The 18,079-nt window shown below is 41.6% G+C and overlaps 1 protein-coding gene across 1 annotated transcript in view; it reads left to right on the forward strand.

Moving 5' to 3' along the window:
* Positions 1 to 451: 451 nt before the first annotated feature.
* Positions 452 to 18,079, forward strand: part of RTTN (rotatin) — a gene marked incomplete at both ends in the record, with an annotated part of 159,775 nt that continues 142,147 nt past the window's right edge. The window contains 8 exons of the mRNA XM_080714663.1: positions 452 to 482; positions 808 to 995; positions 3,911 to 4,088; positions 6,689 to 6,778; positions 9,649 to 9,739; positions 11,336 to 11,450; positions 13,049 to 13,199; positions 16,827 to 16,992. Coding sequence (XP_080570789.1) covers positions 452 to 482; positions 808 to 995; positions 3,911 to 4,088; positions 6,689 to 6,778; positions 9,649 to 9,739; positions 11,336 to 11,450; positions 13,049 to 13,199; positions 16,827 to 16,992 — 1,010 coding nt within the window. The remainder of the gene's footprint in view (positions 483 to 807; positions 996 to 3,910; positions 4,089 to 6,688; positions 6,779 to 9,648; positions 9,740 to 11,335; positions 11,451 to 13,048; positions 13,200 to 16,826; positions 16,993 to 18,079) is intronic.

The raw sequence follows: 18,079 nt of genomic DNA on the forward strand, positions 1-18,079 counted from the left end.
AGGATCTTGAGCAAATTCCTGGCAGAGCAAACTGGGAGGGCCAGGTGGGTTGGGCTTCAGCCAGGGCCTGGCTCCCGCCTAGGAGCCCGCGCTAAAGCAGGATCTCCCGGAGGGAGGGCAAAGGGGCGTGTCCGCAACTGAATGCCGGGAGCTCGGCCGAGGGAGGACTACAACTCCCGACGTGCACAGCGGCCAGAGCTGTTTCTATCCCTCTTTGTTTTACTTCGTACGATGGAGACTGCTGTCTAGGGAACTACATAATAGAGGGAGATTGTACACTTGTTTTGGGACCACCGACCACACTTCACGGAATGCCCCTTAAGAGCCTGGTGGCTAGCGCAGGCGTGGCGGAACCCTTAGTCCCATCGGCCGCGTTTCCGGGGGACGGCTTTTGCGGCCGGACCTTGTGGCGCGGCGGTTTAATTCTCCGGCGGCGGCAGGTTCAGGGGAGATGGTTCTGCCCGGGCTCATCAGGAAACTGGGTAACCGTCTGAGTCGCAGCTCGCTCCAGGAGCCCTCTTTTTGGGGCAGGACATGTCACGTTTCCGTGGCCAGATGTCGCCACGACGGATCTCGCTTTGTGCGGGGTTTTGCCAGGGCAACTCCATGGATGCTTCCCCTACTTTGGGTCAACTCCTTAATTGGCGCCCGAAGGCAGCGGGGGTCTGCCCCTGGAGCCGTCCGTTCTTTCCTTCTTCACTCCGTCCCCGTTTCAGAGTCAACGGCCAAGTTTTAGAATAAGTTCCGGGTGGGAGTCTCTTTGGAGTCCAGACATAAAATCTTTCTGTGCCGTAACTTCTTTGACAGGTCATCAGCTGGCGGAGATCCGGGAACGCGCTCTCAAAAGTATTCTCTGCAAGGTCGAGCACAACTTAATCAGCGATGCCGATCTAATTCAGGAGAGGCTGCTTTTTCTTCACTTGCTGGAATGGTTCAACTTCCCGTTTGTTCCAATGAAAGAGGACGTTTTGAGCCTGTTGAACAGATTGGTTAAGGTAAGATCATTCTCAAACAGAAACCAGGTGCACGAGTTTTAGTCGCCTAATTTTCGCATTGAGGTAAAATGTGTGTGTGTGTGTGTGGGGGGGGGGTAAAGTGGATGGAAGAGACACCTATTTTTTATTTGGAAACAGGGTCTCATTAAGTTGTTCAGAGCCTCTTAAGTTACTGAGGCTGGCTTCGAACCTGCGATCCTCCTGTCTCAGCCTCCCAAGTACTAGGATTACAAAAGTGCACTACCACACCCGGATCCTAAAAGAATTATTTATTTATTTATTTATTTGCAGTACTGAGGATGGAGCCTAGGGGCTTTCAACCTCCAAGCCACACCCCCAGCCCCCCCTTTTTTGGTGGTACTGGGGTTCTCTCTTTTTTTAATTTTTAAAATATTTTTTTTTATTGGTGCATTGTAATCATATATCACATTGGAATACAAGACTTGAGAGGACATACAAGCACACATCATCCAATTAGCCCTCATCCAGCCCGCATTCCATTTCCTCCCCCTCCCTCGATCCCATGCTTGTTTGATGATTAACTTTGACACATTTGTTTATGTACCTCCTGCGTTTTAAAGAGGCTCCATCCTCCCCTATTCCATACCCTCTGATTGATCACCTTAGTTGCTTCACTATAGGGCCCTTTCTATAGCTCGACCTCTTCCTGTTGCCCCTTTCCTCCTACTTTTTGCTGATTAGGGGAAGCATCTGATTTTTATTTTCTGCGATATTTCTCTGTGCATGCCGCGTTGCAAGTGCCGATCCCACTCTTGACGACCCCAGTAGTGGCCTGGCTACCCGGTGGACTGATCCAGACCTTGCTGGTTCAAGCAGCGGCCTTGCCTCATGGGAGGCCCCAAATCTGGTCTCACTGGCCCGGACACCAGCCTAACCCTTCAGTTGGCTCCGACCCAGAGGCCCCAGTAGCAGCCTTGCCTAACAGCAGGTTCCGATGCTGACCATTGGCCCCGACACCGGCCTAACCCCTCAGTAGGCTCCGATCCCGGCCACGGAGGCCCCAGCACTGGCCTTGCCTCACGGCAGGCTCCGATGCCGGCCATTGGCCCCAGCACAGGACTAACTTCGGGTTCTCTTTTTGAAACAAGGTCTCACTGAGTTGCAAAGGGCCTCACTAAGTAGCTGAGGTTTTCCGTGTATGGGGATCCCCTTGTCTCAGCCTCCTGAGTGCTGGGATTACAAGCATGCGCCACCATGCCTGGCTCAAAAAGAATTGTTAAAAAACCACAGATGTTGCCGGACTTGGTGGCCCATGCTTGTAATCCTCTCACCTGGGAGGCTGAGACAGGAGGATCGCGCAGGTTTGAAGCCAGCTGCGCTGGCTTAAGAGACCCTGTTTCCAAATAAAATATAAAATAGGTCTGGTAGTGTAGCCCGGAGGTAGAAGGCCCCCGGCTTCCATCCAGAAATAATCCACAAATGTTGAATTTTAATTCTGGGCATGTATTGCACATCTCCCTTTTCTCTTTTTTGTGACATTGAGTCTCACATTGTATCTTACTGTTTTCTGAAGAAGAGCAGAACTACTTCTGAGTTCTGATATGTTTTAATATCTGGAATTGTCTTTGGAAGTTAATATTTGCATTCTGTTTTTTTTATTTCTGATATTGATGTGTAGTTAAAAACTACATGTGTCTGTATTAAAGAGAACACACTTAAGGCTGGGCATAGTGGTGCACACTTGTAATCCCAGTACTTGGGAGGCTGAGACAGGAGAATCACAGGTTTGTGGCCAGCCTCAGCTACTTAGTGAGGCTCTCAGAAACTTATTGAGATCCTGTTTCAAAATAAGGAATAAAAAATACAGCTGGGGATGTAGCTCAGAGGTAGAATGCCCTTGGGTTCAATCCCCATTACCACAGAATAAAATAAAATAAAATAAAAAATAAAAGAGAACGCACTTAGAAATGATGTTACAGACCATGTTCAATAAATAGCAAGTGTGTTAAGTTGCTTTCCCATCTGTGATTTTTACATTCATGTGCCTGTGTCTACCTTAAAGGTATGTAGTTGTGTCAAGTGTCAAAATATAAGACTAGCCTTTCATTCTTTTAAATTGTTACACTTTTGTAGGGGATTCTTGTTATTTTGGCAATCTGATGATTGGTTGGGGTTAGGAGAGGATAATAAGATAAGTGCCAGTGAAGAAAAGTAGCCCTTAAACAATCAGTAAAAGACTAGGCAATGATAATATACATTTCTTATGTTCAGTGTGTTGGCTGGTTGCCCAAGTGTTATCAAGTGTTTAATGTTTGTCTGTAGCCAGGCGTGGTGGCGCACACTTGTAATCCCCGCGCTTGGGAGGCAGAGACAGGAGGATCGCGCTGGTTTGAAGCCAGCCGCGCTGGCTTAAGAGACCCTGTTTACAAATAGAAAAATATAAAAATAGGTCTAGGAGTGTAACCCGGAGGTAGAAGGGTTTCCAGGAACCCTAGTACCACCAAAAATAAATAAATAAATAAGAAAGAAAGAAAGAAAGAAAGAAAGAAAGAAAGAAATGTATCTATAAATTTATTTTCTAGCCAGGCATGGTGGCACACGCTTGTAATCCCAGCATTCGCGAGGCTGAGACTGAGGGATCATGGTTCATGGGCAGCCTCAGCTACTTAGTGAGGCCCTCCGCAACTTAGGGAGACCCTGTTTCAAAATAAAGAATAAAAAATAAGGCAGGAGGTGTAGCTCAGAGGTCAGATGTCCCTGGGTTCCATCCCCACATCTGCAAAAATATATATATATATATTTTCTATTCATGGAAGTTGTTTGCTGAAATGTGCAGCAGTGTAGGATTTTTTTTTAAATAAAAGGAGTATCTGACGTGAAAAATAATTTTATGATAATGTTAAGAGATTTTAATGTTCTTAGTTATTCTCAAGGCTGCTCTCTTCTTATTTCAGTATCCTGCAGCAGTCCAGTGTTTGGTTGACCTTGGTGCAGTAGAGTTCTTATCTAAGCTTCGCCCTAATGTGGAGCCAACTCTACAGGCTGAAATTGACGGCATTCTGGATGGACTTTTTATTCTTCCTTCAGAAGTTCCTGCACTGCATTTTGCCTCTTACCAAACCAATCAAACGGGTAAGTCTTTGGAGTCAATTTAATGGACTCTGTCAAATATATTTGGTAAATTTATAAATATAAGTGGTAAATTTTAAGGACAAGAGGATTAGAATAAATAAAGTTTTCTGTCTTCCCCAAACTTATTTATTTGCTAACTTACATGAATTTGATCCTCTCCTCTACTGTTATTCAAAAGAGTATACATTTGTATTTATTATTGTACTTTGTGAGACCTGTTTGGCAGATTTTTAACAATAACAATGTACTTTTTTTTTTTTTTTTCAGTGCTGGAGAGCGAACACAGGGCCTCGCACATGCTAGGCAAGGGCTCTACCACTGAGCTACAACCTGTGCTCCACAACACATTCATATAGAGCTCTACCTGTTACACGTCAGGCATTATTTGAAGTGCTGTGCATTTGCATTTTTGGACCTTGTTCTTCATATTGGGGTGTAATGAAATGAGCCTTAGCTCATGGTTTTGTTGTGGGGACTAATTAAAATGATATAATGCAAGTATTGTATGGATTGCGATACATATCAAAGAGACGTGAGCTTGCGGCCTGCTTCTGCTGCTAGTTTTGTGACTGTGGCTTTTTCCAAGCTTCAGTTTTTCTCATCTAAAACCTGGAATAATAAGAAAGCGCCTATTTCTCATTGCTGTGAGGGATAGGGCCTAGTGTATAATGAGCACAACAATATTAGCTGCTACTGTGTCTACATATTGTTACTTAATTTTAGTGCCTCACACATGGAAAGCCTTTGAATGGATCTGAAGAGAGAAGTGTTTATGTGATTCATGGGACTGAGTAGTAGAATCATTTAAAATGTTTTTCACTGTGCAGTAAATACCGGTGTTGCATCAGCCATGGGCACTGCTGTTAGCAATAGTACCAGCTGCCCTTTATTGCATTTCATCATGGGCCTGAGTTGATGTAAAACAGACCCTTTAACTGAGATGTTGTTAGTCTTCATTTATAGATGAGAATAGAAATGTAAAGTCACTCGCCCCAAATAGTCCAGTTTGGCAAAGCCAGGATTCTAAGTTTGCTTTTTCTGGCTCCAAACCCTGATTATTGTTTCTATTATTATTATTACTATTATTATTGGTTTTTTTTTTTTGTTTGTGTGTGTGGATTGAACCTAAAGGCATTCTAACTTTGAGCTACACCTCCAGCCTGATTTTATTTTGTATTTGGGAACAGTCTCGCTAGGTTGACGAGTCTCATTCCCTGTTAAGGATCTCAAACCTGTGATTCTCCTGTCGCACTCTGCCTCCCAAGTGGTGGGATTATAGGTGTGCACCACCACGCCTGGCTCAAACCTGATTATTATTTTACATTTTTTGAGCCATCAGAAATAAAGTGGGATCTTAAGTTGTGAGTTTTTGATCTAAGTCTTGCAGATGAGATTTGAGGAGTGGTCTTGGTCGAGATTTTTGTGTTGTATGTCTGTCTTTCTCTCTCTCTTTCCCTCTCTCTGTATATCTATATATATTTTATATGTGCTCTGGGAATTGAACCCAGGGGCATTCTACTCTGAGCTACACCCTCGGTGTAGAGACACAAGGCCAGCTTCAGCAACCTAGTAAGACCCTGTTTCAAAATAAAAAGGGCTGAGGTGTAGCCTGTAGGTAGGATGTCTCTGACTTCAAACCCTAGTATCACCTAGTATCCACCCCCAAACACCAGAAAAAAAAAACTCAACAAGCAAAATACAGTTGAAATGATTTGGAACTGTAAAATTAGAAGAGGAGAATGGGGTAGACCAAGAACGTAGATGGATAGTTCTTGAATACTTTGTAGCAGACTCCATGTGCATCCTGGATGTTTCCATTCTAACCAGTAATTGTAGTTGCCTGACAGTAAAAGAGAGGAAAAAAAACCCTCCCCATCTTAAATTGTCTGGGTGTGTGTGTGTGTGTGTGTGTGTGTGTGTGTGTGTATGAGTATATATATGTATATACTTTCCTCTTTAAGAAAATAGACTATCCAAAGTAAAACCTAGAGTGTTTTGTTTTGTTTTGTTTTGTTTTGTTGGTTTTTGTTGGCAGTGGTTTCCTGTGGATCGGACCCAGGGCTTTCTGCCTTTGAACTATCCCCCAGCCTTTTTACATTTTTTAAATTTTGAGATAGGGTTTTACTCAGTTGCTGAGGCTGGCTTAGAACCTGTAATCCTCCTTTCTTGGCCTCCCAAGTACTGAAATTACAGGTGTGTACCACCATGCTCCGCTTCTTTTTTTCTTTTTAAGGTTTTAAAATGATTTAAAAACTTAAGAGAAAACATTACTATGTATGTATGTATGTATGTATGTATGTATGTATGTATGTATTTGTTGTAGTACTGGGGATGGAACCCAGGGGCATTCTGCCTTCAACCTTCACCCTCAGCCCTATTTTATTATTCTTTATTTTGAAATAGGGTTTCACTAAGTTGTGGAGGGCCTCACTATGTAGCTGAGGTTGGCCTCAAACCTGTGATCCTCTTGTCTCAGCCTCCCAAGTGCTGGCATTACAAGCATGCACCACCACACCCAGCTAAAACATTACTATTTAGACAGTTTCATTTTTAGCAAATAATGACTCAGTGATACAGTAACATATTTATTTTCTTTTTAGAATTGTCACAACAACCTACAATCTTAACAGGATATTTCCCCCAAGACAAAAGTAATTTCCAACAGGCACAGGTGCCTCCACAAGCAGTAGGTATGTATATATAGTGAAATAAATCCTGGTTTGACCTGGTAAATGAAAACTCATTGTACCTTTCTCATTGCTATGAAGACAGTATTTTAGCACCAAACGAAATGTTTCAGTGGCTTCAAATTTGTTTAGGATATAGAGCCTAACTGGTAACATTTTATATTATTCTGACTGTATTTGAGTGACTAGTAGGTAGATGCTATGGGTGTCCCTAATACTTAGTGCCTTTTGAACACATGTTTTATTGTTGCCTCTTTCTGTTGTCAGTCAATGGTACTGTGCATCCAGTTAGTCTGCCCAGAGTCTAGGAGCATTGTCTTTTTCTGTTATTCATCCAACATCCTATTGATTAAAGATGAACAAGTTCTGATTTAAGAGTGGTCTTGTAGTCAGGCGTGGTGGCACACACTGTAATCCCAGTACATGAGAGTCTGAGACAGGAGTCTTGCAGGTTTAAGGCCAGCTTCAGCAACTTTGCGAGGACCTGAGCCCAGGGACGTTCTACCTCTGAGCTATACCCTCAGCCCTATCTTATTTTTATTCTGAAACAGGGTCTTGCTAGGTTGATGAAAGTCTCACTACTTGCTGAGGCTGTCCTTGCACCTGCGATCTGCCTGTTTCAGATTCCCAGAGTGGGATTACAAGTGTGCACCACCATGCTTGGCTATTTTAAACTATAAAGTAAAATAGGAATGAAGGTGTAGCTCATTGGCAGAATGCCTTTGAGTTTAATACCTAGTAAAACACACACACACACACACACACACACACACACACACACACACACACGAGTGGTTTTTTGTTTTGTTTTGTTTGGTACTGGGGTTCTTGGAAGCCCTTTACCTCCGGGCTATACTCCCAGACCTATTTTATACTTTTTGTTTGGAAACAGGGTCTCTTAAGCCAGCGCGGCTGACTTTGAACCTGGGCAATCCTCCTGTCTCTGCTTCCCAAGCAAGGGGATTACAAGCCTGCACCACCACACCTGGCCACATGAGTGGTTTTGCCATCTTATCTCCACATGTTGGCGTCTGGCAGTGCTTGGTGTGGTCTCCGCTCATGTGCCATATTTCACATAGATTTGCTGATGATTCTACCAGTGATTGCTTTTGGTCCGTGTTTACTTTCCTAACATACCATGTTCTAAAATTATATATTTATAGACTTCTGGTTTTCCTCATTTTAAGCTTAATGATATCTGTGAACACTATTTTATCCCCATTGTCTGAAACAATACCAAAAACATCAGGCACTCAGTGCGCACTGGGGAAGGAATGAGCGAATGAATTCTCAGGGAGTCACAGTGAGATGGTGTCATTAGTATCCCCGTTTTAGACATAAAGACACGGAAGCTTGTAAAGACTAAAAGCTTTGCCCTAGGTGTCACAGAAAGTAGTTAAATCATCCTGTACTTAAAATTTAATTGATTGTGTAGCTGAGATGATAAGGATGTCCAAGAGAATATCTGTTGATATCAAGTATTCAAATAAACTCAAGTAGGAAGGCCTATTATTAAAATGCTTTCATGAAAACGTTCATGAAAACTTACAGGTTGCCTAATAGCACAAGAAAGAACAGAACCTGTTAGGCTGTTAAAACACTTTATCTTTCCTTTCTGGAAAAGTCTTGCTGTACTTGCAAGGAGCTTTGTTCCTGAGGTAAGATGGTGTTTCTCTTGGCCAAGAGTGGGGTGACAGTGAGAGACACCTGAAGGGAGGAAGGAGGCCCAGGCTGGCGAGGTTGGGTGGAGGGAGCGGGTAGAAACAGCGAGGCCAGTGAGGAGCAGGGCACTGTTTCTGTGAGTGCCAGTGTGTCTGGATTGATGGATATATCTTGGTGTGTGTAGTATAAGCATCTCTACCTCTCACTAATTCTTTAGACCGTGAATCTTACTTTTATTTTAACAACTTTTAGAAGAAGCAACTGTGCTGTGTTTGGAATTTAATAATACTGTTATCTGCATTTAATGTTCTTTTCAAAGCATTTGGAAGAAAGCATATTTGCCATTTGGAATGGCTTTGTAATTGCTATTTTTCAGTGTTGCCATTTTAACTTGTATAATGTAAGATCTGTTAAAAATAATCTGAATGGGGTGGTTTAAAACTCTGTTGGTTTTTCAGATTTTTTAAATCTTGCTTGGACACAGATATTTGGTCTCCAACTTTCTGTTTTTCAGGTCATTTTCATAAAGGTTTAAACAGCTAATATCAGATAAGAGCTTAGAATGTGACTGTAGTGTATGGTTATTATAGCATTTAAAATGTCTGTAAATAAAGGTTTCCTTCAAATATCAGCTTCTTTTATGTTTGTTTGATTGCTTATTTGTGGTTCTTGGCATTGAACCCAGGGGCATTCTACCTCCAAGCTATACCCCCAGCCTTATTTTATTTTATTTTTTTTGAAGATTTAAAGAAGTTTATTAGAAAGATAGAAATACAGAAAATAGAAATACAGCCCCATGCCAAAGTGGCATGGGGGGGGTGACTAGAAATGAATACACCCTTATTTTATTTTTATTTTGAAACAGGGTCTCACTGAGTTGTGGAGGGCCTCACTAAGTATCTGAGGCTGTCCGTGAACCGTGATCCTCCGGTCTCAGCCTCCCAAATGCTGGGATTATCAGCGTGTGCCACCACCTGGCTCTCTTCTGATCTTCATTTTAAGGTGTTCCATTTAAGTCATGAAAAGAGAGCTCTGTTATTTATCCCGTGAGAGGACAGATCCGTACTTGACCTTGTTTGAGATATTTTAGGCTGCTGTAAGATGTAACCTTTGTTTTGGGACTCATTTTAGAGGCAGAGCCTCACTCTTTCCATACAAACCTGTCATCTCTTTGTTCTTTAACGTCTTACGTTGTGCCGTTCTGTTAACAGTAAACCAGACTGTGAAGTGTTTGAAGTTTTCTACATTTCCGTGGCTACCCTTGACTACGACAGACAGACACGTTCTCTCCTCTAATGAAAGGTACCGTGCCTGACGTGTTGAGGTTGCTTTTGTTTCTTGGTAGCCACGGAGTCTGATAGCTGTTTCTACATATTTTCAACTGAAAAGGAGATTAAGTGGCATCAAATGAGCATATGTGAGTGATCTTCAACATTTCAAAAAGGAAGGTTGACAATTCTCATTTGCCTTTAATCATTCTCCACATCTAGTTTTATTTCTGTGGTGGGAATCTTGAGTAGTCCTTGGGGATGGAAGTTATTTCTTATTGACCAGGTTCTCTGATTGGCCATTGGTTATATTCTTGATTAATTAAAAAATGGGGAAACTGAATATAAACACATTTTCTTAGTAGAATGTATTTCAAAGTATGGGCTCTTTATTGAGAAGGTTGGAGACCATTACTTTAATTCTACATAATGGCTATTAATTTTTTTAAAGTGGTACTATGGATTGAGCCCAGGGACATTCTGCCCCCCGCACCCCTCTTGTTTTAAAATTTAGTCTCACTAAGTCCACAGGGCCTCACTAAGTTGCTGAGACTGGCTGTGAACCTGTAATCTTCCTGACTCATCCTCGTATGTACTGGGATTACAAGTGTGCACCACCACACCTGGTTTATTTTTTGTTACTCCAAAAAAAATAGATGGCAAATATATAAAAGTCTGCAGCATTTTAATGTCTAGATTAATTTGGTGCACTTTCACTGAATGCCACAAAAATAAGTTGTCTTCCTTCTATGGTAATGAATCTGGAAAATAAGAGAAACAGTAAGAGCTGGGGCTGGAGACATGTGGATGCTACTGCGGGACCTTTGAGGGTGGCACTGCAAAGTTAATTCTTTTGGCACAAAATACTCAAGAGGGAGAGTGGACCGAGGAGAGGGTGGGTCATGATCGATCAGCTCTGAATCTGTCTAAAGAAGAAGTGAGCTTCTGGTGCTCACTGTTGCATAGTAGACTAGATGTGGCCCAGAAGCTTGGTTTCTTGAGGTGAAAGTTGAATCATGGCTATGTCTCCATGTAGGCAGAAGTTGGGGAGTGTTCTCTGTATGGGATAAGAGGAGAAGTCTGTCCTGTTGCATTGAGAGTAGAGAAGATCACTAAGGAATTAATTCTAGAATCCATTTCTATACTTTCTAGCATTTTTTCTTCTTCTTTTAATTTTTTTTTTTTTTTTTTTTTAAGTTCTGGGGATTGATCTCGGGAGCACTCTACACGCATCCCAGACCCTATTTTGAGAGCCTCACTAAGTGGCCCAGGCTGGCCTCCAGTTTCCCTCAGCCTCCTAGACCACTGCATTACACACAGGCCTAGTTTGCTTAGGTTTCATTGAGTCCTGTGACTTCACTGGTCTCATTTTGTTGCATCATGGTAGTCTCTGGGAGTAAAATCGTTACCAAGGTGAAGTTCCCGCTCTTGAGGAGGGCGCTGTGGAGAATACAAAGTCAACAGCAATGATGGTATCGCGAAATACAGGCACGCTAAAGAAATACCTCCTCAGAGTTGCTTATTGACGACAGGAGAGAGCGAGGAAGGTTTTCCAGGTGAAGAGCCGCGTTAGTTGCGACCTTAAGGATTATCGATGAACATTTTTTAAAATTACTACCGTATTTTTTAGCTCTTTAAGAAGCAATAACCACACCGTGATATGGAACACTTGTGAACTCTTGAAGGATGTCATCATGCAAGATTTTCCTGCTGAGATTTTCCTTCAAAGGCCAAAAATTGTCCGGGTGAGCACCTTCTATAATTGTTTTGGATTTTGAAACAGTGAACGTTTTGTAGTAGAATTTGCAGACAATGAGTCCTTGGGAAGGGAATTGGTAATAATGTATTAAAAAGGTATGATTATTATGTTTTTGGTACTGAGAATTGAACCTAGAGGTATTCTACCTCTGAGCTCCACCTCCCTGCCCTTTTAACTTTTTAATTTTGAGACAGCGTCTTGCTAAGTTGGTGAGGCTGTCTTTGAACCTGCTATCCTTCTGTCTCTGCCTCCCAAGTACTGGGCCTATAGGCATGCACCACCATGCCCTGCTTATTTTACTATTTAAACCATTCATTCTTGGACTTCTTGGGATAGTTATAGTTTTTCAAAAAGGTAGAGGTCTCATCTGGCACCCACAGTCCAGTTCAGCTCCCTTGCGTTATTATTTATGGATCACCTGAAGGGGAAGAAAATCTTTGGAAATTCAAGTTGAGCAGCAGTGACCTTTAACAGTGAGAATAGTATAACTCTTTTGAGTGTCTAAAATGTTTATGGTATAATGCTAGATGCTGGAGCAGTACATGAGCAGAGAGGAATATTGATGAGTTCTTTCCTTTGGTCCCTCGCTTTTCTAGTATAGAGATTAATTGACTGATGGCTCCGGGTGGGGGACTGTGTCATATTCACAGCATTAGTACCCAGGACTCTCCCTCCACGCTCATGGGGCTGCCATGGAGTTCAGTGAATGGCAGCTATTGATCCGTACTATCACAACTGCTAAATGATCACAGAGAAAGAGTTTTTCATTGACAGGACGTGGAAAAATGATTCAGATGAAAGCCCCTTTTTTGGTGGTACTGGGGATTGAATCCAAGGGCTTTCCACCTATGAGCTACATCCCCAGCCTCTGTTTTATTTTTTATTTTGAAACAGGGTCTCACTAAGCTGAGGGCCTTGCTAAGGTGCTAAGGCTGGCCTTGAATCCGCAGTCTTCTTGTCTCAGCCTCCCAAGTACTAGGATTACAGGTACTCACATCCCCGGCTGGACTTGCTGTGATTTTTCAATTAGCAATATTGTGCCTCGGATAAATGCCATTGGTTATGATACTGCTATTATGAAAAACTGATTTTTTAAAAGCATTGTGTGTAAACTGGGCATTGTGGTGGATTCTTATAATCTCAGCTACTCAGGAGGCAGAAGGATCACAAGTTCTAGGCCAGCCTTGGGTAAAAGATCCTGTCTAATAATAACTTAAAAAATTAAGAAAAAAAAGGGCAAGAGTTGTAGCTCAGTGTTAGGGTGCTTACATAGCGTGTGCAGGGCCCTGGGTTCTGCAAGGTACCGGGAAAAACGCTTCTGTGTAACGTGAAGTCCTGAATGGTGAATATTTCTCATCTGTTTTTTTCTTAGAATTGGTACTAAATGAAAAGATTTTAGAAATAAGAGTTTTACTATTCTGTTTAAATTTTAATACTATATTTTGATCTTTTTGCTAAGTCATCTCTCCCATGTCTGGTTTCTGTGTCCTATAACTTTGCCACTTATTTTATTCCCTTCAATCTTCCTCTTGGCTCCCTCAAGCCCCACGTGCTCTTATCACTCACGGCTCCTCTTCCTTTCAGAGCCTCTTGTCTCTTTTGAAACTGGCCTGCGTAGGGGACGGAAAGCATCGCCTGGCATTGCAGTCAGTGTCCTGCTTGCAGCAGCTGTGCAGATATTTAAGGAACAGACTTAACTTTCACCGAGATCCACACTTTTTCTCAAATAAACAAGGTATTTGTTTTATTCATTCATTAGATGCTGGTGTTATTTACAGGTTATTCTGAGAACTGCCCATCACACTTACTTTAGGGTTCATGTGTATACATTTTCACAGCATGTATTCCCACTCCTAAGTGTAAGCTAATCTTGAATAGAAGCTGAGTGAATAATAGAACCGTCATGAGCTCATACTCTTTTTTTTTTTTTCTCTCCCCGTCATACTAGGGATTGAATCTAGGGGTGTTCTACCTCTCAGCTACACTCCTAGCCGTATTTTACCTTATGTTATTTTATAATTTATTTTATTTGACAGAGTATCACTAAGTCAACAAGGGTGTTGCTGAGTTGCTGAGGCTAGCCTTGAACCTGCAGTTCTTGTCTCTTGTCTCAGCTTCCCCGGTACTGGAATTACAGGCGTGTGCCACCACACTTGGCCTTTTTTTTTTGGAGACATTTGCAAATTGTTTTTTTTTTCCTCTAGACACAGAGTATTGTTGGGTTTTAGGGACAAGGATCCTGAGTATGGCCATTCATGGAGGACTTTGTGCATGGTAGAAAGTTAGGAATTGTGCTAATAAATTTCTTGGTTTAAAAAACACTGACTTGTATTCTGTCAAAACCACTTTTATGCAACTTGTGATGTCCTTAGAGTATAAGGAGCCAGCGATGTCAGACTTTTCAGGTAAAAAGTGCCACCTAATGGCCGAGCAGAGGAGAGCGGCCTTTGTAAAACAGACCGTGGTTTCTGTGTCCTTGCGCAATATGCCTGGAAACTTGAATATTAATTACAGCCATTTGTCATCATGTCTCACAGTTCATATCTGTTTTGCTGGGAGTTTCACTGATCCTATGCCCCTTGAATATTTATGCTTTACGTTGGCTTGATTACAGATTTGGAGTGCGTGGGGTCCCCTCATTAACTTTCCTGAGGTACTGCGCTCTGTACATCACTGATAACAGAGCTTCTGAGTACCCCGCACCTCAGCAGAAAAGGAGTTTTCATATTGACAGAAATAGCTGATGTCTCCGAAGATTTATTCATGCGTTGAATATTTATTTATGACCTACTGTATTCCTGCTGATATCTAGCCTCTGGGAAGGTGTAACACGGATTGAGTAAAGCCCCATTCTTTATGAACTTGTATTTTAGACAATTGTGGAAAGACAGAAAAGTCAGGTTTGTTTCAGATAAGGAGAAGTTTTCTAAGGAAGAAAAAGGAAAAGAACAAAGAGTGATGTGTCAGGACAGGGCCAGGATACAGAACTTTTCTTGGACAGGATGGCAGGGAGGGCCTTTGATGAGGCGACTGAAGGGCGACAGGGACCCTCCACTTGGGGGCTGTAAGGAGAGCACTCAGGGAAGGCCAGGGCCGCAGGCAGCAAGGTCTGCGTGAGTGGAGAGCGGCAGACTGGGGCGGCAAGGAATGGGTGAGATCAGAGACCTACTTGGGGCCAGAGTCCGTGGGGAGATGTAGGTCTTAGTAAAGATTTTATATTTTCTTTGAGTATAATAAGAAGCTCTTAGGGTTACTTTTTGCCTTACCCTAGACAGAACCACTATAATCATTAAGTAATAATTCCCCATTTTCCCTTTCCCTAAGTCCCCTGGTAATCTCTAGTCTACGTTTTCTCTCTGATTTATTTTGCTTACACTGTTTTACCCACATTGTAACTTGTATCAGAATTTTATTTCTTTTATGGCTGAATAATATTTCATTGTACATAATGCCACATTTTATTTATTTATTCTTGTATCTACCTTGTGGTATTATGAATAGTGCTTCAGTAGATATTGGCGTACAAAAATCTGAGTCCTTTTTTTTTTTTTTATTTTTTGGAACTAGCGATTTAACCCAGAGGCATTCTACCTCTGAGACATAGATCTGGCCCTTTTTATTTTGAACCAAGGCCTCACTATGTTGCTGGGGTTCTTGCTAAGCTGGTAAGACTGACCTTGAACCTGTGATCCTCCTGTCTCAGTCTCACCTTACAGGTGAGGCCCACTGAGCCCAGCTTTGAGTTCTTTTGAGTATTTATCCAGAAGTGATATTGCTGGGTCATGTGGTAGTTCTTGTTAGCTTTTTGAAGAACTATCAAATGGCTTTTCATAGCAGCTGCCCAGCTTTGCATTCTACCAGAAAAGCAGGAGGCAGCCAACGTAGAGCTCTTCTTCACTTACACTTGCTATGTTCTTACCATAACCATTTTAGTAGGTGTGAAGTGGTATGTCACCGTGGTTTTGATTTGGGTTTTCCTAAAGACTAATGATTAATGACTAATGATTCCCTAGTGACTTTTCACATGCTTTTTATCCGTTTGCTTATCTTCCTTGGAGAAGTATTTATTAGTCTTTTGCACAATTCTCAACTGGGTTTTCTCTTTACTGCTGAGTTTTAGGAGTTGTTTATATGGTCTGAATCTTAAACCCTTATGACATGTAAGATATGCATGCATATTTTCCCATTGTATGCATTTGTCTTTACACTTTCTTGATAATATCCTTTGATGCATCAGCGTTTTAATTTTGATGAAGTTAAATGTATTTAATTTTGCTTGGTTGGTTGTGTTTCTGACTACATATCTAAGAATCCATTTCCAAATCCAGGGTCAGGAAAAGTTCATTTATTTTCTGTTTAAGATTATAGATTTTATATGTAGATTATTGACATATTTAAATGTCATTTTTGCATATGGTTTGAGGTAGGGATTCTTGGAGGATTTTTTTTTTTTAAAGGTTTATTTAGAAAAGTGGGGAGTATAGCTTCAAAAAGGCTGCGGTAAAGAGGTAAGTTCCCGAGAAAGGGTCTGGAATGGTCTGTTTCCAGAAGTGGAAAAAGGCTCTTGGAGAGTTTTAAGCCGGGATGTGTATGATCAAGACTTCTCCTTTGTGCTCTCTAATGTGAGTGACTACCACTGGCTGGAAGAGTCCATATAACCAGGTCAGTTAGATTAAAAACCTCTAATTGCCAAGGGATTCCTTTCAGAAAAGGTTGATCTTTACTTTTGTTTTTATGCCCATAGAGGCATTTCTACTGTCCTAATTTTGTTAAAATTTTTAAATTTTTTTGTTGGTGCATTGTAGTCATACATCTTAATGGGAAAAAAAGACTTGTGTAGACACACATGCACACATCACCCGGTTAGCCCTTACCCGATCCCCATCCCATTCCCTCCCCAACCCTTCCCAGGCTTGGCTTAGTGATTGACATGTTTGTTTAAGTACATCATGTGCTTTAGAGAGTTTCCCTCTTCCCCCTCCCATCCCCTCAGTTAGGTCACCTTATTTGCTCCTCTATGGGGTCTCCTTCTTCATCTAGAGTTCCTCCTGTTCCCCATTTCTCCCTAGCTTTCGCATATTAGGGAAAGCATCTGCCTTCTTATTTTTTGTGACTAGCTTCACTAAGCATAATGACCTCCAGTTCCATCCACTTCCCTGTAAATGAGGTAGTTGTGTTTTCTTACAGCTGAGTAAAATTCCATTGTGTGCGTACCCCACAGTTTTGCAGTCCACCCTTCTGTTGATGGGCGTTCCGTAGTTTGGCAGTGGTGCACTGTGCAGCTGTGGAAGAGTGACATAACTACACTATCAGAAGTCTGTTTCTACTGAGGGTAATTTTATTTTTAAATTTATTTTCCTAGACACAATTTCCCAAAATTCTTCCTTGTCTTATTGTCATGAAGCAAGAGGTACTCATCATTCTCAGAATCCATCTCCGGGAAGCAGCAGCCCTCGGCCTTCTGTGGTTGGGCGCACAGGCCAGCGACCCAGAGGAGATGGCCAGGACTGGGATGCGGTGTCTTCCAGGTGACTGGTGCTGTGCCTGTGGAAGTTGAGAGAGTTTAGTTAATGCGTGTGCTTTGATTTCACAGGAAGAGGATGATTATTCTTTGTCTTCTTTTTTGAAACTTGTATAGGCTTGTATGAAGCCACTGGCTTTATGTATATATATCTTTATATATATATATCTATCTATAAATATATCTATTTATATATTTATATGTATAAATATATATATATATATTTACTGTGATCCACTGCAACGTAATAAAATACTATATTGTAACTTTGCATGGAATGTACAAACATATGCTCTTGTTGTAATTGTGTGTGTATATGGGTGTGATTGTGTGTGTGTGTGTGTGTGTGTGTGTGTGTGTGTGTGCGCGTGCACGTGCCCACCTAAACAATGTGTTAAATAGCGTGCTCACGAAATGGTACCTGGAATCTATTCTGTGTTTTACACTTTAAACTATATTTTCTATTTCTATTCTATTTCTTCCTTTTTCCTTCAAAAATGAAAGAGCAGGGCGTGGTTGCACATACCTATAATCACACCTACTGGGGGAGCTGGGGCAAGAGGATTGCAAGAAGATTGCAAGTTCTAGGCCAGCATCAGCATCCCAGTGAGATTCTGTCTTAAAATAAAAAAATAAAGGTTGGGGATGAGCTCAGTGGTAGAGTCCTCTGGGTTCAATCCTTGTATTGAAAGGAAAAAAATGGTGGTTCTGCTCTAAGTTGTTTTTTTTATCAGCTATGAGTAGAATCAGATCTAGTTAAAAAGCATGACCTTAAATGACAGACTCATATTTGATATTTTTAAACAGTTTTATAAGTCTGATCATCATTGAATGCATTAGTGTTTACTAAAAGAATGATTGGAAAATGCTTTTATTAAAAAGGAGTCTTAAAAGTTCTGCTATTTATGGTATCTTGCTTGTTTATATAAATAGACTTTTTCTATATCAAATTTTCCTAAAGGGGTAGGCATGTTGTTTGTATGTTGCCTTATGTTAGGCTCCACACATCTTAAAAACATTAGTCTGAGCCGGGCGTGGTGGCGCACGCTTGTAATCCCAGCATTTGGGAGGCTGAGACTGGGGGATCGCGGTTT

The sequence above is a fragment of the Muscardinus avellanarius genome (assembly GCF_963383645.1).
Source record: "Muscardinus avellanarius genome assembly, chromosome: 17".
NCBI lineage: Eukaryota > Metazoa > Chordata > Mammalia > Rodentia > Gliridae > Muscardinus > Muscardinus avellanarius.